General features: G+C 52.8%; 3 protein-coding genes and 1 long non-coding RNA gene across 8 annotated transcripts in view; 1 reads left to right on the forward strand and 3 right to left on the reverse strand.

Moving 5' to 3' along the window:
- LOC147373182 (cytochrome P450 2D14) overlaps positions 1–20,413 on the reverse strand; it is a 31,391-nt gene that overhangs the window by 8,785 nt on the left and 2,193 nt on the right. Inside the window, exons 5-9 of one of the 4 annotated variants that reach the window (XR_015164586.1) lie at positions 19,945–20,121; positions 19,603–19,834; positions 19,202–19,389; positions 18,625–18,766; positions 18,236–18,524 (exon numbers count right to left, since the gene is read on the reverse strand). Coding sequence is in view for 2 of the 4 variants with exons in the window: in XM_086403088.1 (XP_086259214.1) it covers positions 18,346–18,524; positions 18,625–18,766; positions 19,202–19,389; positions 19,603–19,744; positions 19,945–20,121 (828 nt within the window). In the remaining 2 variants the exon portion in view is untranslated. Of the gene's footprint in view, positions 1–18,235; positions 18,525–18,624; positions 18,767–19,201; positions 19,390–19,602; positions 19,835–19,944; positions 20,122–20,413 lie in introns of those variants that run through there. The other 3 variants (XM_086403088.1, XM_086403089.1, XR_015164587.1) reach the window with 3 other exon arrangements.
- Positions 2,690–6,844, reverse strand: LOC147373183 (uncharacterized). 2 transcript variants are annotated; one of them, XR_015164589.1, is made up of 2 exons: positions 6,675–6,844; positions 2,690–3,821 (listed from the first exon to the last, which is right to left on the reverse strand). It is a non-coding gene; the product is annotated as an uncharacterized LOC147373183 (long non-coding RNA). The 2 variants fall into 2 exon arrangements; XR_015164588.1 differs by having other exon boundaries at positions 2,690–3,922; positions 6,675–6,838.
- Positions 7,272–11,223, reverse strand: LOC147373184 (cytochrome P450 2D14-like). Its single transcript, XM_086403107.1, has 2 exons — positions 8,267–11,223; positions 7,272–7,541 (listed from the first exon to the last, which is right to left on the reverse strand). Exons 1-2 carry the CDS (start codon positions 8,453–8,455, stop codon positions 7,287–7,289), a joined length of 444 nt encoding a protein of 147 aa, XP_086259233.1. The 5' UTR covers positions 8,456–11,223; the 3' UTR covers positions 7,272–7,286.
- LOC147373185 (uncharacterized) lies at positions 8,797–16,906 on the forward strand. The gene is made up of 7 exons (XM_086403677.1): positions 8,797–8,899; positions 9,585–9,661; positions 15,314–15,379; positions 15,531–15,569; positions 15,879–16,055; positions 16,386–16,428; positions 16,775–16,906. Exons 1-7 carry the CDS (start codon positions 8,797–8,799, stop codon positions 16,894–16,896), a joined length of 627 nt encoding a protein of 208 aa, XP_086259803.1. The 3' UTR covers positions 16,897–16,906.

The following is a 20,413-nucleotide window of genomic DNA, read 5'->3' on the forward strand; positions in this document are numbered from 1 at the left end:
TCCTACTTTTGCATTCCAGTCCCCTATAATGAAAAGGACATCTTTTTTGGGTGTTAGTTCTAAAAGGTCTTGTAGGTCTTCACAGAACCGTTCAACTTCAGCTCCTTCTGTGTTACTGGTTGGGGCATAGACTTGGAGTACTGTGATATTGAATGGTTTGCCTTGGAAACGAACAGAGATCATTCTGTCGTTTTTTAGATTGCATCCAAGTACTGCATTTTGGACTCTTTTGTGCACCATGATGGCTACTCCATTTCTTCTACGGGATTCCTGCCCGCAGTGGTAGATATAATGGTCATCTGAGTTAAATTCACCCATTCCAGTCCATTTCAGTTAGCTGATTCCTAGAATGTCAACGTTCACTCTTGCCAACTCCTATTTGACCACTTCCAATTTGCCTTGATTCATGGACCTGACATTCCAGGTTCCTATGCAATATTGCTCTTTACAGCATCGGACCTTGCTTATATCACCAGTCCCATCCACAACTGGGTATTGTTTTTGCTCTGGCTCCATCCCTTCATTCTTTGTGGAGTTATTTCTCCACTGATCTCCATTAGCATATTGGGCACCTACTGACCTGGGGAATTCATCTTTCAGTATCCTATCATTTGCCTTTTCATACTGTTCATGGGGTTTTCAAGGTAAGAATACTGAAGTGGTTTGCCATTCCCTTCTCCAGTAGACCACATTCTGTCAGACCTCTCCACCATGACCCGCCCATCTTGGGTTTCCCCACGGGCATGGCTTAGTTTCATTGAGTTAGACAAGGCTGTGGTCCTAGTGTGATCAGATTGGCTAGTTGTCTGTGATTATGGTTTCAGTGTGTCTGCCCTCTGATGCCCTCTTGCAATACCTACCATCTTACTTGGGTTTCTCTTACCTTGGACGTGGGGTATCTCTTCACGGCTGCTCCAGCAAAGCACAGCCACTGCTCCTTACCTTGGACGAGGGATATCTCCTCACCGCCACCCCTCCTGACCTTGAACGTGGAGTAGCTCCTCTAGGCCCTCCTGCGCCCGCACAGCCACGGCTCCTTGGATGTGGGGTTGCTCCTCTCGGCCGCCGCCCCTGACCTTGGGCGTGGGGTAGCTCCTCCTGGCCACCGCCCCTGACGTCAGATGTGGGGTAGCTCCTCTCGGCTGTTCCTGTGCCGTCCCAGCCTGGCACTCTTGGCCGCTGACCCTGACCTTGGACGTGGGGTAGCTCCTCTTGGCCGCCACCCCTTGGGCATGGGGTCCTCCCGGCTTCTGCCCCTGACCTCTCTTATACAGTGGAAGTGAGAAATAGATTTAAGGGCCTAGATTTGATAGAATGCCTGATGAACTATGGACTGAGGTTCGTGACATTGTACAGGAGACAGGGATCAAGACCATCCCCATGGAAAAGAAATGCAAAAAAGCAAAATGGCTGTCTGGGGAGGCCTTACAAATAGCTGTGAAAAGAAGAGAAGTGAAAAGCAAAGGAGAAAAGGAAAGATATAAGCATCTGAATGCAGAGTTCCAAAGAATAGCAAGGAGAGATAAGAAAACCTTCCTCAGGGATCAATGCAAGGAAATAGAGGAAAACAACAGAATGGGAAAGACTAGAGATCTCTTCAGGAAAATTAGAGATGCCAAGGGAACATTTCATGCAAAGATGAGCTCGATAAAGGACAGAAATGGTATGGACCTAACAGAAGCAGAAGATATTAAGAAGAGGTGGCAAGAATATACAGAAAAACTGTACAAAAAAGATCTTCACGACCAAGAAAATCACAATGGTATGATCACTCACCTAGAGCCAGACATCCTGGACTGTGAAGTCAAGTGGGCCTTAGAAAGCATCACTATGAACAAAGCTAGTGGGTGATGGAATTCCAGTTGAGCTATTCCAAATCCTGAAAGATGATGCTGTGAAGTGCTGCACTCAATATGCCAGCAAATTTGGAAAACTCAGCAGTGGCCACAGGACTGGAAAAGGTCAGTTTTCATTCCAATCCCCAAAAAGGCAATGGCAAAGAATGCTCAAACTACCGCACAATTGCACTCATCTCACACGCTAGTAAAGCAATGCTCAAAATTCTCCAAGCCAGGCTTCAGCAATACGTGAACCATGAACTTCCAGATGTTCAAGCTGGTTTTCGAAAAGGCAGAGGAACCAGAGATCAAATTACCAACATCCACTGGATCATCAAAAAAGCAAGAGAATTCCAGAAAAACATCTATTTCTGCTTTATTGACTATGCCAAAGCCTTTGACTGTGTAGATCACAATAAACTGTGGAAAACTCTTCAAGAGATGGGAATACCAGACCACCTGACCTGCCTCTTGAGAAACCTATATGCAGGTCAGGAAGCAACAGTTAGAACTGGACATGGAACAACAGACTGGTTCCAAATAGGAAAAGGACTATGTCAAGGCTGTATATTGTCACCCTGCTTATTTAACTTCTATGCAGAGTACATCATGAGAAACGCTGGGCTGGAGGAAGCACAAACTGGAATCAAGATTGCCGGGAGAAATATCAATAACCTCAGATATGCAGATGACACCACCCTTATGGCAGAAAGTGAAGAGGAACTCAAAAGCCTCTTGATGAAAGTGAAAGAGGAGAGTGAAAAAGTTGGTTTAAAGCTCAACATTCAGAAAACGAAGATCATGGCATTTGGTCCCATCACTTCATGGGAGATAGATGGGGAAACAGTGGAAACAGTGTCAGACTTTATTTTTGGGGGTTCCAAAATCACTACAGATGGTGACTGCAGCCATGAAATTAAAAGATGCTTACTTCTTGGAAGGAAAGTTATGACCAACCTAGATAGTATATTGAAAAGCAGAGACATTACTTTGCCAACAAAGTTCCATCTAGTCAAGGCTATGGTTTTTCCAGTGGTCATGTATGGATGTGAGAGTTGGACGGTGAAGAAGGCTGAGCGCCGAAGAATTGATGCTTTTGAACTGTGGTGTTGGAGAAGACTCTTGAGAGTCTCTTGGACTGCAAGGCGATCCAACCAGTCCATTCTAAAGGAGATCAGCCCTGGGATTTCTTTGGAAGGAATGATGCTAAAGCTGAAACTCCAGTACTTTGGCCACCTCGTGCGAAGAGTTGACTCATTGGAAAAGACTCTGATGCTGGGAGGGATTGGGGGCAGGAGGAAAAGGGGACGACAGAGGATGAGATGGCTGGATGGCATCACTGACTCGATGGACATAAGTTTGAGTGAATTCCGGGAGATGGTGATGGACAGGGAGGCCTGGCGTGCTGCGATTCATGGGGTTGCAAAGAGTTGGACACGACTGAGCGACTGAACTGAACTGAATTGAAGTTTGTACAAGAACGGGTGCCATTCTCCCTTGGGGAAAAGATTCATGAGTTTATGCTTGGTGACCAAGTATGGGTCAAAGGTTGGAAATGTGATTTGCTAGTCCCTTGATGAACGGGCCTTTATGTTATTCTAACTACCCTGACTGCAGTTAAAGTTGCAGGTATTGTCCCTTGGATCCATCATTTGAGGGTGAAGAGAACATACCACGCAGACCCAAAAAAAGCTGAGTGGACTGCACAGAGGGACCCTGCTGACCCTCGAGAGACTAAGACCATCCTTAAGAAGAAGGAAAAGAAGATCCCGGACGAGCCCCTTCAAGATGAAGCCGCACAATCAACTCCTGCTGCTTGGCCTCATCAACGTGATTTTGAATTTAACTTCCGTTCAACTCAGGACAATGTTTTCATCTCATGGGCACGTTCCGTGCAGACTTCCACGACACTTCCAGCTGCTGGGTGTGCGGGGCTACGCCTCTGTCGGTGATGGATGGACTTCCTTGGTGGGTGTCACCAGTCTGCCAAGGAGATTTTAAACCCCTGCTCTTCTCTGGGATGACAAAGAGGCTTTCCTCTCTCTTGTCAATCATAACCGCTCCTTGCTCTCTTGGTGTAAGACCTGCAGTCAATGGACTCGGGTCATGGGGCTACATTTGATATAAATGCCCGTGTAACAAAAGCCTAACCTACAACAAGCCCCGGTAAATCTACCTTATTTACATGCTAGGTGGACAAGATCTGCGTTTCAATGGTATGCGTATATTGCTGCCTTATTCATACCCTCTATAGGGACAACAGATACTATGATTAAAGAAGAGGCCTTGACTAATTTCACAAAACAGGCCCTTCTAAAAGGAACAAAAGCCATCCAAGCCTTAAATGAGAACAAATCCAAATGAGAAAAGCGGTAATTCATAATAGAATGGCTTTGGACATACAGCTGCTCAAGGAGGGACCTGTGCTGTAATTAAGGCTGAATGTTGTGCATACATTCCTGACTTATCTGGCAACGTATCGAATGCTTTAGATGACATGAAACACCAGGTAAAAGCAATGTCAAGTGAAAACATTCCTTTCTGGACTTCGGTCCTACCTTGGGTAAAGGGCGATTGGTGGAAAACTATATTAACCACTGTTATAGTTGCCTTGATAGTTCTGCTTTGTGGACCCTGAATTTTACAATGTATTATGCACTTTGTAACCCGAAGGTTGATGTCATTCTCCCAAATTGGCGGTCGGAGAGCCAGGGTGCAATATATCCCTATGAATGATGCTCATAATATGAGTTAAGAGCATCAAGATGGGGGAATGAAGGAGGAAACAGACAGAGCTGGACTCCATCTTAGGCCAGGCTGCGAACAATAGGCTACAGGCATGGTCACCCTCCCAATGGACTCTGAACTTTGTGCCCTGCGTCTATAGAAATGGCAATCCAGTGGAAAACCAGACCCCCCTGGATAAAAGAGCCTCAGGACTTGTACTTGGACTCTCCATTGCCTAAAAGAATATGCTAATTATCTCTGTAACAGAACAAAGTTGTAAATTCCATTATGTTTATCAGGATCTGACCACAGTCCTATTGATAAATGCCCACTGTTTATCTAGTCTTGTGACACATGAATCATGGGCTAACTTTGATCGTATCTCACTTTTACCTTGACCAGACAAGTTTCAAGGAATTTGGGGAGGTGGGTTTGAGTAAGTACTCTTAGGGTATATAAGGTTTTCACAAAAACTGGTCGGGGTCCTTGGCTAAGAGGAGACTCTGCCTTGGGCCCGCCAGTGTAATAAACTGCACTCCACTATCTGCATTGTCCTTCTGAGTGAGTTTGTTTCCCGGAATGCGTGGCTAAAACACTGCCACTAAGCCCACGACAGTGGGTATGCTGGAGACTCAAGGGAGCCCTGGCTGGTTTTCTGAGTCAGTGCCAAGGGACAGACAAGGTTCCTTGAATGTCGAGAGCTGACTGTCATGAAGGCACAACTGGCTTGATCAGGGGCTGGTGCTTCTGACCTGTCTGGGTCTCCCAGCTCTTAACCTCAATGTGCCAAGGAGTCTGCCTAAGACTCAGGTGAGCAGACGTCATTAGAGCCCTTGGGTGGTGTCTGTGTGAGCTCAGTCCAGACCAGACAGGGGGCTGGTGGGGGAGGTGGAGGTGGAGAATGGGGGTCCCTGCCCTTGGCCGGGGCTCCAGGCTGAGAAGGTCACAGCCTCAGAGGCGGCGCAGGAAGACAGGACTCGGCCGCCATCAGAGGCAAACCTCCTACTGGCTGAAGGGGAAACAGAAGCCCAAGGTCACATGGAGTCATAGCACAGCAAGGATGAGAGCCAGGGTGTCCTGCTCTGAGCTCTGCAGGGCTTCCTTCTGCTCTGCCATCCCACTGTCACAGGATCTAAGGTCAACCCTGCCCCAGGGCATGCCCGTGGTCCACAGGGGCTCATTTCCGGCCCCTGCCTAGGCTCCTGAGAGCCCGGCCTCACCTGGCCACTCAGAGGATGGAGCCACGGGTTGGAGCCGAGCTCTAGCGTGGCTGTGAGTGGCAACTCCTACTGGGCAGGGGCTGGGGGATGAGTGTTCTTAAGGGGAAGGGAAACGGGGCCCATCCTATAAAGAGGCCCAGGGAGGTGGCTCCCTCCTGGGAAGAGCTCCTGCCTCAAGAGCTCTGAGCGCTGGGGCTCACCGGGTATATCGCTTCCCAGTCCCGCCCCCATCTTCTGGAGCCGCAGACTTGAGATGCTGGCTGAGGCCTGTGGAGCCAGGTGGCTGTGGCTAGGCCTGAAATGAGGGTTCTGAGCTGATGGGCCCCCTTATCCCATGGGGGCCTGAAATCTCTCCCCGCAGCCTATGTGAGCTCCTCCCAGCAGTTGCCAGGACCTGTTTATATAGGTTTGGTACCTACGCCCAGTAAGGGAGGTTGGGTCTCCCAGGGTGTCTGGGTGTAAGCCTCAGAATACCCATCTCACAGTACACCCCCGTACACTCTGAGCCTCAGTACACCCATCTGTTAAACGGGCTCAAATGCCAGGTAAGGATGAATCAGGCTGGGGTGGGGGGACGGCTGGTTTTGGGGAGACTGCTGAAGCCACATGACTGCCAGGGGCTGGTCAGGGGTCCCAGGTAGGACTCAAGTCACAATGGAGCCACCAGACCCCGGTTTATTGACCATCAGGGCTACGGCTGAGGAGCGGCTGGGGGCTGGGTGCCTGCCTCTAGCGGGGCACCGCACAGAGCTGGTAGGGGGCTGGGGTCACCAGGAAGGCAAAGACACCGTGGTCGCTGGGGCAAGGTAGGGCGTCGCCTCCATCTCTTCTCTCCTAGGCCTCCAAACCTCCCAGACCTCCATGTCCCTCAGCCCCAGCACTCACTCACCGGCCTGGTTGGCGAAGGCGGTACAGAGGCACGAGGCCTCCTCGGTCACCCACTGCTCCAGTGACTTCTTCCCCAGACCGAAGTTGCGCAGGGTGGACAGGGAGAAGCGCGGCCGCTCGCGCCAGGCATCCATATCGCGCCAGGATCACTCCTGGGGGCGGGGCGGGAATGTGAGCCTGGCTGGGGTCTGGCCCCGCCCCTCCCGGGGATCTGCTCACAGCCCCGCCCCCGAGGGGGGAAGTTCTCGGCGTTGCCCGCCCACACTGGCCTGGTCCTCCCGTCCCAAATCCCGCCCACTTTGACACCCCCTGCCATCTGGAGACTACTCCCATTGGCTGTCGCCCCGCACTGCTCCCCGAGTCTCCCCTGCTAGGCGCCCGTCTTGGCTCCACTTTTTATTTTGCCCACGGAGACCCCGTTTGCCACGTGGGGAAGGTCCTGGCCCACACCTGCCCACACCGACATTGTCCTCTTTCCTGCCCACACCGACGTCCCCTTCGCGTTCGCAGTGGTCCTGGGCCGCCCTCTCTTAGTAAGGCCCCGCCCTCTGCCTCATCTAATTTCTCCTCCCCCAATGCTTGGCACAGTCTCCTTTCTCCACCTGCCCCGCCCTCAAATTCGTTGGCTCTTTCCTGCACTGAAATTCCGCGACCCTGCCTCCGCCTGCAGGGAAGCGGTGTGCCCTCTCCGCTTGCCTTCGGCGCGCGGCCCGTAACCCAGGTGCTCGTAGACGGCCGGAGGTGGACGGTCGGCAGTGTCCTGACTGCGGTACACCAGCGCCTCGCGCACAGCCGCCAGCCCGTTGAGCACGACTACCGGCGTCCAGACCTGCTGCAGGCTGAACACGTTCCCGAAGCGGCGCCGCAGCTGCAGGCCAAAGGTCGAGGGTGTTTGGCAAGCCCAGGCCCCGCCAGGCTGTCGGCCTAGCCTCCTGGCGTTAGCCTCTGGGCACCTCTGGGCCCCCTCCAGCAGCGAGCAACTGCAAGGACTTTATCTAGTCTTGTGAGCCCGGAGGTTACATCCACTGGTTTTGAGGCTCTCCAGTTGGATGAGACCATCGTACTCACAGACCCAGCTATGGCTGTACAAGTGTCACAAAATGGTCAGTAGGCCACGTCAGCATCCTGTTTTACAGGTGGAGAAACTGAGGTTCATAGAGGGCAGCAGGGAGGCCCAAGGCCTCATGGAGGCCAAAGATTTGAAGCAGATCACTGTGCCTCTCTCAACCTTAACTCTCCTGTTTTAAAGGGCTCATAACCAGACATCTCCCCCATTCTCAAGACCTTTCCTCCCAGGTGACCCTCAAGGACTCACGCTCACATAATTTAAGAGCTGGCTGGCTGAATCCCCAACCTGTCACCATGCTGTGAACCCCCCACCTGCTGTCCTTTGTCCTCTCTGACCTCTGTTTGGAAACTCCAAACTGTTCTCGGGCCCTTAACAGACGCCCTCCCTCAGGAAGCCTCTCGGATCTGATCCTCTTCTTGGCCCAGTTCCTCTTCTGGCCTGTGGCTTCACCCAGCGCCCACTGTCCGCTGCCTGGTGGGGCCCTAGGACCACCGCTGCGCACTCCCCACCCCTTCCGTCCTCACCTGGTTAAAGCTGGGACGCGGGTCCTCGAAGTCCACCTGCAGCAGGTTGCCCAGCACCGGCAGCGGCGTGGGGCCTGGTGGGTAGCGTGGGGCCCAACGTGAGCGCCGGTGCATCAGGTCCAGCAAGAGCAAGAAGATGAGCAGGGCCACGGCCAGGGGCCCCAGCGTGTCCCCAGACAGCAGCCCCATGGCTGCCTCTGTGAGCGCTGGGTTCCTCACCACACGGGCACCCAGGACCAGGCCAGCAGGGGACTCTCACTCCACCTCCGGGGCTCCACCAGTCCGGGGCCTCTGTATAAAGGGAGCGGAGGACCGGCCTTTGGCCTCTGCCCTGAGCTGTCTTGTCGGGGAGATTGTGTTGCCCGAGAGTACAGAGAGGGGTCAGGAGAGTCAGGCGCACTGGTGGCCACTGTCCCTCACGTGTGCTCTCCACATGCTTCCGGAGGGTGGCTGGAGAGCACAAGAAGTCCCCCTCCCGCGGCCTGACTCCCCAGCTAGGCAGATTCCACAAAGAATCCGGGGTCTTGGGAATGGGTTCTGCCACCACCTGTCGCCTGTCAGCCTCTAATGCGGCCACAGCCCCGTTCCCAGACCATGTCCCTGTCCTGCTGCTGAGGGGCCTTCGCCTCCCAAGTATGTTACTGCTCCTTGCCCCGTGCTGGTGGGAGGACCGACTGCCCAGAGGGACCACAGATAGAGTTCTCGGTGTCCCTCACTTCCCACTGGTGCACTCAACACACGCTCAGAATCACCCACTCATAAACCACATTTACACACATTCGCATCCTGACTAGCCCACTCACGTGCATATCTACACACCCACACAACCGCATCCACGAGTCCTGGGCTACCACTTTCCCCTCGGAGACCAGCCCCAAGGGCTCCAGTTCTCAGGGGCTGCCTGGACTCCGCCGACCTCCCTGGCCCTGGAGACTGCTCTGGGCGCTGCCGGCACCTGCACCTGGCTGGCTGCTGCCTCAGTTTCCACCTGCTGTGGCTGAGGGAAGTTTGAATCTGGGGCTAGGGAGGCAGCAGGGTTGTTTTCTAAAACCCATGCATCCTCCCAAAACACATCCTTGCAGACTACCCCCTCAGAACACAGATAACTGAGTCGTAGCCTGCAGCAGTGGTCTTCTCATATTTGCTTATATCTTCTGAACAGCTGTCCCCTCACTCATTGTAAGCTAATGTCTAACGTTTATCACACATCAAAATACTTAAAAATATGCCATTTCTGCCATATTGTAAACACCGACATTTAAAAATAATTATGTTACTTTTTAAATGTTTTAACTCGTCTTTCCTCATCTACCTGCAGGCGTGGTGTACTACTATTTTCAGGGGTCTTTGGGGAAAACAGCCCCTGCCCATGAGCTCGCTGTGGAGTCATCACAGGTGGGGACCTCTGTCAGGGGCTAAGGGGACTGCCTCATGTAGCACAAAGAGCGGTCACACTGCTTGATCAGAAATGGTCGACCAACTGTGCATGTGTGTGTGTGAGGACTCTGGAGAAATTCCCTGTGTTCTCGGCAATGTGTCAAACAAAGCCCCCCTCTACCACCCCCATGCCCGCCCCACCACGGGCAGGCTGTATGGTCACCTCAGGGCTCTGAGGCCATAAGCTCATGTCAGGGCTCCGTGGCAGGAACCTAGACAGACCAACAGGAACAGATGACCCCTACTGTGTGAGTAGTCTTGGAATATGGTTCCACATTCGTCCGTGAAGGGGGTGGTGGTGAGCAGGACACCTGCCTGGGTCACACCCTCGTGGACATTGCAGGTCCAGGGACCTGTGACTGAAGCCGCCTCCCAGCCCTCCGTCAGGAAAACACACATGGAAGCTGGATGGCCACTGAGGGCCGCGTGCCAGATCAGGCGTGCCCACTGGTGAGACCTCGCAGCCCCCAGCAGCATTTTGTGCGTGTGTGTTGGAGTGTAGCCAGGAAACGTGACGGTTTCGGGTGAACGGTGAAGGGAAACTTCGTTTTGTATTGGGGTGTAGCCAATTAACACGTTGTGACAGTTTCAGGTGAGCAGTGAAGGGGCTCGGCCATACATGCACCCGTATCCATTCTCCCCGCCTCCCACCAGCAGCTCCCACTTTGTAGAGGAGGAAACTTAGGCTCCCAGAAGGACAGTGACTGGACCCAGGCTGCCCAAGGTGACACGTTAGAGTCACATGCCTGGTCTCTGGAGGCCCCCTGCTCTCCCTCTGGCGCTACTGGGAAGAGAGGAGTATCACGGGGACAAGCAGCTTCTCTGTGACCCAGCAGCGTGGAGACATGTGGGCTACGTAGTTAGGGAGTGACTGTCAGAGGTTGGAGAGCCCCTAAGAAGGCCCAGGTGGGCAGGTGCCTTAGGGCTTCCCTGATAGCTCAATGGGCAAAGAATTCATCTGCGGTGCAGAAGACCCCGGTTTGATTCCTGGGTCAGGAAGCTACCCTGGAGAAGGGATAGGCTACCCACTCCAGTATTCTTGGCCTTCCCTTTTGGCTCAGCTGGTAAGGAATCCACCCACAATGTGGGAGACCTCTGTTCGATCCCTGGGTTGGGAAGATCCCCTGGAGAAGGGAAGGGCTACCCACTCCAGTATTCTGGCCTGGAGAATTCCATGGACTGTATAGTCCATAGGTTTGCAAAGAGTTGGACATGACTAAGCAACTTTCTCTTTCAGAGACAGTCTTATGTTGCTTCCATTATGTTTTTTTTTTAAGTTTACCAAACTTTCATTTTAAAAAGCTTTATTGTCATCAAAGAAATGTGTATACATAGTTTGATGAGTCAAAGTTTTAAGACTTGGAAAAAATCTGTTGTTTGTCCCGACCCTCTTCCCCCACAATTCTCACAGCCCAGGGTGGAAATCTTTCTAGCTTCCAACTTTGTAGCTGAAGCGTTTGATTTTGCCTCCAGTGTTCTAAATAGAAAGCTTATCCTGCTTTGTCTTGATTGTTCAGATTTAAACAGTGTCATTAGATACTGTATCATTAGATACATTAGAATTCTTTCAAGAAAACATGAGGATTTAGCTCTGACAACAACTGAACACTTTATGCCATCTCAAACACACATTTCACCTCTCTCTAGTCTTCCACTATAATTATATCCTAGGTTTTGGCATTCTAAATGTTTTGAGTGATGACATCTTTCAGTTCAGTCGCTCAGTGGTGTCCGACTCTTTGCGACCCCATGGACCACAGCACGCCAGGCCTCCCTGTCCATCACCAACTCCTAGAGCTTGCTCAAGCTTATGTCCATTGAGTTGGTCCAACCATCTCATTCACTGTCGTCCCCTTCTCCTCCTGCCCTCAATCTTTCCCAGCATCAGGGTCTTTTCCAATGAGTCAGCTCTGCGTCAGGTGGCCAAAGTACTGGAGTTTCAGCCTCAATGTCAGTCCTTCCAATGAATATTCCGGACTGATTTCTTTTATGATGGACTGGTTGGATGTCCTTGCAGTCCAAGGGACTCTCAAGAGCCTTTTCCAACACCAGAGTTCAAAAGCATCAATTCTTTGGCACTCAGCTTTCTTTATAGTCCAACTCTCACATCCATTCCTGACTACTGGAAAAAGCATAGCCTTGACTAGAGGGACCTTTGTTGGCCAAGTAATGTCTCTACTTTTTAATATGCTGTCTAGGTTCGTCATAACTTTCCTTCCAAGGAGTAAGTGTCTTTTAATTTCTTGGCTGTAATCACCATCGTCAGTGATTTTGGAGCCCCCAAAAATAAAGTCTGACACTGTTTCCATTGTTTCCCCATCTATTTGCCATGTAGTGATGGGACCAGATGCCATGATCTTAGTTTTCTGACTGTTGAGTTTTAAGCCAACTTTTTCACTCTCCTGTTTCACTTTCATCAAGAGGCTGTTTAGTTCTTCTTCACTTTCTGCCATAATGGTGGTGTCATCTGCATATCTGAGGTTACTGATATTTCTCCTGGCAATTTTGATTCCAGCTTGTGCTTCTTCCAGCCCAGCATTTCTCATGTTGTACTTTGCATATAAGTTAAATAAGCAGAGTGACAATATATACTACTTTTCCTATTTGGAACCCATCTGTTATTCCATCTCCAGTTCTAACTGTTGCTTCCTGACCTGCATACAGGTTTCTCAAGAGGCAGGTCAGGTGGTCTGGTATTCCCATCTCTTTCAGAATTCTCCACAGTTTATTGTGATCCACACAGTCAAAGGCTTTGGCATTATGAATGAAGCAGAAATAGATGTTTTTCTGGAACTCTTGCTTTTTTGATGATGCAACTGATGTTGGCGATTTGATCTCTGGTTCCTCTGCCTTTGCTAAACCCAGCTTGAACATCTGGAAGTTCTTGGTTCAGGTACTGTTGAAATCTCGCTTGGAGAATTTTGAACATTGCTTTACTAGCGTGTGAGATGAGTGCAATTGTGCGGTAGTTTGAGCATTTTTTGCCATTGCCTTTTTGGGGAATGGAATGAAAACTGACCTTTTCCAGTCCTGTGGCCACTGCTGAGTTTTCCAAATTTGCTGGCATATTGAGTGCAGCACTTTCACAGCATCATCTTTCAGGATTTGAAGTAGCTCAACTGGAATTCCATCACCTCCACTAGCTTTGTTCGTAGTGATACTTTCTAAGGCTCACTTGACTTCACAGTCCAGGATGTCTGGCTCTAGGTCAGTGATCACACCATCGTGATTATCTGGGTCGTGAAGATATTTTTTGTGCAGTTCTTCTGTGTATTCTTGACATCTTTAGTTGTTAAAAATTAAGTATCATTTTTGCTTTTTTTGCTTTTATATCATTGTGGCTTTTAAATCCCTTTCCCTCACAGTGGGCTCTTTTTAATTCATTTCTTAAAAATTAAGGAGCTATTCAAACAGAGTGAAATGCATTCTTTTTACCATACGGATCTCTGAGTTTTGACAGATGTATACAACTGTGAAATTGCCACTACAGCCAAAACACAGAACAGCTCCAGTCAGTTCAGAAAATTCCCCCATACTCACTAATACTCAACCCTTCCCCCGTTCCCAGCCCCTGGCATCCGGTGAATGGTTTTCTGGCCCCATAGTTTTGCCTTTGCAAGATGGTCATATCAGTGGAAACATCCCAGTACCTGGTCTTTATTTATCTGCCACGCAGCAGGCTTGCGGGATCTCAGTTCCCCGAGCAGGCATCCAGCGCGGGCCCCCTGCAGTGGAAGCACAGAGTCCTGACCACTGGACCACAGGGCAGCGCCCAGGATGTGGTTTTGAGTCTCTCGCTGAGCACAGGGCACCTGGTTGTGTGTCGCGGTAGTGTGTTCCTTCTCATTGCCGAGCAGCTGTCCCGTGCATGGATGTACCGCGGTCTATCCGCCGACCAGATGAGAAGCATTTGGATTGTTTCTGGTTTTGGCAGTTTCAGATACAAGCACTATAACGTTCAAGCACAAGTTTTGTGCGAACATAGGTTTTCCTTTTCCCTAGGTAAACACCTCACAGCGGGGTGGTGGGGTCACGTGCTAATGTGTACTTAGTTTTCTAGGAAACTGTGAAACTTTCCAAAGTGCTGGTATCCACTTTGCATTCTCACCAGCAAAGAACGAGAGGATCCGTTTGATCCACATCACTTCCAGCATTTTCCTTTTTTAAAGTCATTCTAGTGGGCTTGTGGCGTCATTTTGTTTAGCTCAATATTGAGTGTTTACATTTTAAAACTATGTAAACAGTATTCCTGAGTCATGTAGTATACTATCATCAGTCTTTGTGTATAATTTTGCTTTTTTTCCTCTTTTTTAAACTTTAGTTTTCTTTGTACCTATAATTAATCCATCTAAACTGTCTATTAAAAAGAATTAATCTCCTTTCTATACACTTAAGCAAGTTAGGTGGTTTATCAATATGATCATTTCCCTGGGGACATATGTCATGGGGCCCTCCACCCTTTTCCCTCCTGGATGGACGTCCTTGAGGTCGGAGGCTCAGCTCTCCTGGGACCTCCCTTCACCGTCATGCTGGTGAGTACGTCACTTTTTTCACGTGTGGGTGCCCACGTTATTTTATTTTGGAGGGAGCACAACCTCCAGTTGCTTCCTGAGGGGTAGTCCTGAGATATTATTCCTGTCTGAAAAGGTCTTACTGCTTATTTAACTCAGTGTGACTAGGTACAGAATTTTAGACTAGAAATAATTTTCTCACAGATTTTAAAGATCCTCATTTTCTTCTTGCTTCAAAGATTGGTGGTGAAAAGTCTGATGAAACTTAATAGACTTCTTTCTTCATGTCTCTGGGAGTTTTTCGGTTCTTCTTTTCATCCTAGGTGTTTCAATATTTACTGATGACATCATCTGGGGTGGGTCTCCTTCATCCACTTTCCTGGACACTTGGCGATTCCTTCTCTCTACAAACTCAGGCCCTGCATCTTTGGGAAAATTCTCAATAATGCATGAATGGTATTTATTTGGGATCTTTCCCTGCCACCCCAGTTTGTTGATTCTGTTCCTTCTTTCAGAAAGATCTATGATTTATCTGTTGGAGCTCCTGATCTATTCTGGGAAAACTCTTTTTCAATTTTATCTTCTACACTCTGATTGGATTTTTAATTCCCATGATCATATTTCTGTTTTTGAAGAATTAGAAGTTGTAGGGATTTCCTGGTGGTCCAGAGGTTAAAAATCCACCTTCTAATTCAGGGGATGCCGGTTCGATTCCTGGTCAGGGAAGTAAGATCCCACACGCCATGGAACAACTAAGCCCATGGAGAGCAACTACAGAGAAGCGTGTGCACTGAGCTAGAGAGAAAAAAATAAAAAGCTCAAGCTCTGAAATGAAGAGTCCATGCACAACACACCCAATGTAATCAAAATGCAATTAAAAAAAAAAGAATTAGCGATTATTGTTGGAACATTTTTATCTCAGCACCGGTCCTCGTTTGTGAATGCAGCGTTTTGTGTCTAAAGACATCAATCATTCGTTAGTGTGAAGCTTCCTTAACCCCCCGTAGTCTTCATGTCGGCAGCGTGCACTGACTGGACCAGGCATGACTGAGCCCTTGACATGTCACCTCAGCCTTCTCTCTTTCTCCTGGTCATACAGCCCATCGGGGAGACCTTAAGGCCAGTGTGGGGGCCGATGGATAAGTGCTACCCCGTGACCGCTCAGGTGGGTAAGGGCTGGGGACTCCTCCTCCCCTGGAGTGGGGTGGCTGCCCTGGGCCTCCTTGGTGGGCACACACAGAAAGAGGATGGGCCAGGCAGGGAAGGACCCCCGGGCACTCTCAGCTGTATGTGACGGCCCCTGTTTCCCTCTGTAGAGACGTAGAGTCAGGAGTGGGAAGAAGCACGACTCTGAGGTAAGTGAGGCCTGGCCAGGAAGGGCCGGGGGCTGGGGGCTGTCACCTGTCAGGGCTCCCTGAGACAGGAACCCTGTCTAGCGCAAGGTCAGGGCCCCAGGGATACCAGGGGGGCTCCTTTAGGACACTTACAACCCGGCCACACCTCGAGCTGAAAAGGGAGGGGCTTCCTTGGAAAAGCAAAGAACTACACACTCCAGTGTGCACAGAAGCAGGGGAAACACACTGCAAGTGTGCACAGCAGGAGGGGAGGGGAGGGCATCAGAGGGCCTTTCTGCCCATATACCGCCCTCTTGCCCCTCCTTGCAGGCCATGACCCCCAAGGCAATGGGAGCACCGAACGATGCTGCCCCCAAGGAAGAGAGTGCTGTCTTGTCTAGGGAGGAGGGGCAGGTGGGGCCCCCAGGGGAGGAACCAGCCAGCCTCATTCCTGGTGCGAAGGGGATGACTGAGAAGGAAGAGGTAGCAAGGACCCCAGGATGGCAGGTAAGGAAGCCTGGGGTTCAGCTGGAACACCGTCCCCGTGTGGGTCCTCCTGGGAATCCCCCGGGCTCTGCAGGGTGGAGTGCAGAGGCCAGGCCCATGCCACCATGGCAACGGTGCAGGGAGGCCGGGGCACCCCAAGACCACTGAGTCAAACTGCCATCCCAGGGGAAGAACAGCTCTGTGTGGAGCTGAGAGGTGCAGACACGGTCTGAGCGGCAAGTGGATCTGAACCCTGGCCTCCCCCGACTTCTCGTGGAGTGAGGCCCGTTTCCCCAGCTGTACAACATAGAACCCGCCTCATCCCACCCCGTGCCCCTTCTGCCTTCCTAGGAGAATAAGAAGGTCCGAAAGGAGATGTCCGTGTACGTTTCTGGTAAGACAGCAGACCCCAGCCCCTGCAGCAGGACTGCCCTGCTCCCTCACCTCAGGGGTCCTGCAGAGGTCACAGATAGCTGAGCTCCTCCCTGACCCTCCTGGCCCAGGGAAGGGGCGGGGATGAAGCCCAGGTAGCCCGATGCCCAGTCTTTCCTGAACGAGCCCCTGGGTCCTTCTTCCTTCTTGGTTTGGCAGGACTTGAGGCCACTCCCCTTGGCCTGGTGGAAGGTTTCCGCCCTTTTAGCAATGCTGACCTGTTCTCCTGGCAACAGAGGGTACCCTAGTGCTGGGCAAGGTTCCTTCCAGCAAGGTATCCACAGGGTGTGTCTGATTGTGCTCTTTAGAGGCTTCCGAGGAGGACGTCATGGAGGAAAGGCCCGGGGGCTGGGTCCCCCATCTCTTGAGGAAGCTCTGGCTGGGATGGTTCTCCGCCTCTGACATCCCCAAGGCTCAGAGCCACGAGTGACACCGCGTCCAATAAATCCACAGTTGTTGCTTCTGCAGGCCCCGTTTCCTCCTTTCAGGGCCCTCAAGTTTCTACAAACTCAGTGTGGCTTCGTCCACCGCCCCTGTCCCAACAAGCTGCAGGAACACCACCTCCTGCCATTAAGCGCTAGACGTGGGTATGCTGGAGACTCAAGGGGCCCTGGCTGGTTTTCTGAGTCAGTGCCAAGGGACAGACAGGGCTCCCTGAATGTCGAGAGCTGACTGTGGTGAAGGCACTACTAGCCTGATCAGGGGCTGGTGCTTCTGACCTGTCTGGGTCTCCCAGCTCTTAACCTCAATGTGCTGAGGAGTCTGCCTAAGACTCAGGTGAGCAGATAGTCATTAGAGGCCTTGGGTGGTGTCTGTGTGAGCTCAGTCCAGACCAGACTGGGGGCTGGAGGTGGAGGATGGGGGTCCCTGCCCTTGGCCGGGGCTCCAGGGTAAAGATCACAGCCTCAGAGGCGGCCGCCATCAGAGGCAAACCTCCTGCTGGCTGAAGGGGAAACAGAAGCCCAAGGTCACATAGTGTCATAGCACAGCAAGGACAAGAGCAGGGTGTCCTGCTCTGAGCTCTGCAGGGCTTCCTTCTGCTCTGCCATCCCACTGTCACAGGATCCAAAGTTAACCCTGCCCCAAGGCACACCCGCCATCCACAGGGGCTCATTTCCAGCCCCTGCCTAGGCTCCTGAGAGCCCGGCCTCACCTGGTCACTCAGAGGATGGAGCCACGGGTTGGAGCCGAGCTCTAGCGTGGCCATGAGTGGCAGCTCCTACTGGGCATGGGCTGGGGGGGTGAGTGACCATAAGGGGAAGGGAAAGGGGGCCCATCCTATAAAGAGGCCCAGGGAGGTGGCTCCCTCCTGGGAAGAGCTCTTGTCTCAAGAGCTCTGAGCGCTGGGGGCTCACTGGGTATATCGCTTCCCAGTCCCACCCGCATCTTCTGGGGCAGCAACTTGAGGTGCTGGCTGAGGCCTGTGGAGCCAGGTGGCTGTGGCTAGGCCTGAAATGTGGGTTCTGAGCTGATGGGCCCCCTTATCCCATGGGGGCCTGAAATCTCTCCCCGCAGCCTATGTGAGCTCCTCCCAGCAGTTGCCAGGACCTGTTTATATAGGTTTGGTCCTACGCCCAGTAAGGGAGGTTGGGTCTCCCAGGGTGTCTGGGTGTAAGCCTCAGTATTCCCGTCTCACAGTACGCCCCCGTACACTCTGAGCCTCAGTACACCCATCTGTTAAACGGGGTCAAATGCCAGGTAAGGATGAATCAGGCCGGGGGGTGGGGGCTGGTTTTGGGGAGACTGCTAAGGCCACATGACTGCCAGGGGCTGGTCAGGGGTCCCAGGTAGGACTCAAGTCACAATGGAGCCACCAGACCCCGGTTTATTGACCATCAGGGCTACGGCTGAGGAGCGGCTGGGGGCTGGGTGCCTGCCTCTAGCGGGGCACCGCACAGAGCTGGTAGGGAGCTGGGGTCACCAGGAAGGCAAAGACACCGTGGTCGCTGGGGCGGGGCTGCCCGGCAGGCACCGAGAAGCTGAAATGCTGCAAGAGGCTGGTGAAGAAGAGGAAGAGCTCCATGCGGGCCAGGGGCTCCCCGAGGCACGCGCGGCGGCCTGTGGGTGGGCACGGGGGCTCTGTGAGCCTGGGTCTCCCCCTCCAAGACCCCCTCAGGGTGGGGAAGCAAACCGGGCACCCCCCCCACCCACAAGGTACCTGCAGAGAAGGGTATGAAGGCCTCCTGCTTGACGAAGCGGCCCTGGGCATCCAGGAAGTGCTCCGGGTGGAAGCGGAAGGGCTTCTCCCAGACGGTCTCGTCCTTCAGCACTGACGACAGGTTGGTGATGAGTGTCGTCCCCTGGTGGCAAATGTCTGGCATGGGTGAGGTCTCGATTGGTGGGGGGGTGCCCAGACCCCTGCCACCAAACACACATGGGCACACACACTGCCTGGCACACACCTGGACTCTACAAGTAACCCTCAGCCCAAGACGCTTCTCAGCACCGTCCCTGTGCCCATGGCAGGGTGCCCTTACTTCTCCTCAGTGCCCGGGCTCCTCCAACACTGTGACATGTTCTAGTTTGTCTTCCCTGCCCGACCAGGGGCTCTTGAGTGGACAGAGCCAGCCCTGCTCTGCCCTCCTGTCCGCGCCCACCCAGGCTGGGACACTCAGTACCTGTGGCCATGAGGACGGGGTGGCTTGGATTCCAGTCCTGGCCACACCTGGCGACACTCACTGAGGTATCAGGTGGCAGGTGGTGCGGAGCCGGGGTTGGGAGAGCCGCAGGCCTACCTTGGGGACGTGGAAGCCCTGCACCTCGATGTCACGGGATGTCATGTGGGGCAATCCCAGGGGGACGATGTCCGCAAAGCGTTGCACCTCATGGACCACGGCCACGGTGAAGGGCATGAGGGCCTGATCCCCCATCTCTGGTCGCCTCACCTGCCCTATCACCTCATCGATTTCCTGCTGGACCCGTCCTGGAAAACAAGTGTCCTCGTGGTGGTCAGACCCAAGGGCTGGGCTCCCGCCTCCTCCTGATGCCCGGGCAGCACTGCGTCCACTCGGAGGCGGCGCTGTGACATCTGAGCTGGGGCTCAGCCCCTGCACAGAGCTGCCACTGGTGGCCAAACCAACCGAGCTCAGAGGCCTCGGGCTGTCCTCCTCCCACCACCCACCCGGGCTAGACTCACGCTGCACGTCAGGGTGCAGGATCATGAGGAGGAGGGCCCAGGCCAGTGTGGTCGAGGTGGTGACCATCCCGGCAGAGAACAGGTCGGCCACCACCAGGCGCAGGTTCTCATCATTGAAGCTGCTCTCGGGGTTCCCCTTGGCCTGGGTCACACCGGGAAGGTAAGCTCAGGGACAGAGGTGAAGTCCCACATGGCCTCGCACCCTGCTCCAGTCAGCCCAGGAGTCTGATCCCTGGGTGATACAGAGGCCTGAGTTTGCCTCCTGGGCCCTCAACACACATCCCTGTCCCGATCACCTTACCTCCTTCACCTCATCCAGGAAGGCAGTCCCGATCACCTTACCTCCTTCACCTCATCCAGGAAGGCATCCGTCAGGTGTCGGGGTGGCTGGGTCGGGTCCCGGGTCATCTTCTGCTCAGCGATCAGCTCATCAATCAGGGCCATGAAGGCCTTCTGCGCCGGGAAGACCCTGGCAGCCAGCCCTGGGATGCGCAGGAGCACTGGCACAGCTTCCACCACCTGTGCGGGTCACCGCCATGGGGCCCTGGGAACCTGGGACCTCCTGGTGCCCAGGCGCTCACCAGTCAGGTCCCAGCTTCCTCCAGTGTCCCCATCATCAACCTTGTCCTCCCTAAGTTCAGACCTGCCTCTCTCCTGGCCCTGGGCCCAGAAAGATAAACCTAAAATGTACATCTCATGGTGACCGGTCCCTTGCAGTGAAGTACTCCCACCCGGAAGCGCACTGACCCCCGCCCAGCCTTTCCGATCTAGGTTGTCTGCCATCTCCCCACTTCCAAGCCTTTTCCTTGCA

This window comes from Bos grunniens, chromosome 5 (genome assembly GCF_055505025.1).
Source record: "Bos grunniens cultivar Pamir isolate PY7600 chromosome 5, Bosgru_T2T1.0, whole genome shotgun sequence".
NCBI lineage: Eukaryota > Metazoa > Chordata > Mammalia > Artiodactyla > Bovidae > Bos > Bos grunniens.

Coding starts and splice junctions, on each gene's coding strand:
- LOC147373184 (XM_086403107.1), bottom strand. CDS start 8,455: ATGGGGCTGCTGTCTGGGGACACGCTGGGGCCCCTGGCCGTGGCCCTG. Junction 7,542..8,266: donor CGCGTCCCAGCTTTAACCAG/GTGAGGACGGAA, acceptor TTTGGCCTGCAG/CTGCGGCGCCGCTTCGGGAA.
- LOC147373185 (XM_086403677.1), top strand. CDS start 8,797: ATGGGTTCTGCCACCACCTGTCGCCTGTCAGCCTCTAATGCGGCCACA. Junction 9,662..15,313: donor TCGCTGTGGAGTCATCACAG/GTGGGGACCTCT, acceptor CTGGTCATACAG/CCCATCGGGGAGACCTTAAG. Junction 16,429..16,774: donor GATGTCCGTGTACGTTTCTG/GTAAGACAGCAG, acceptor TGTGCTCTTTAG/AGGCTTCCGAGGAGGACGTC.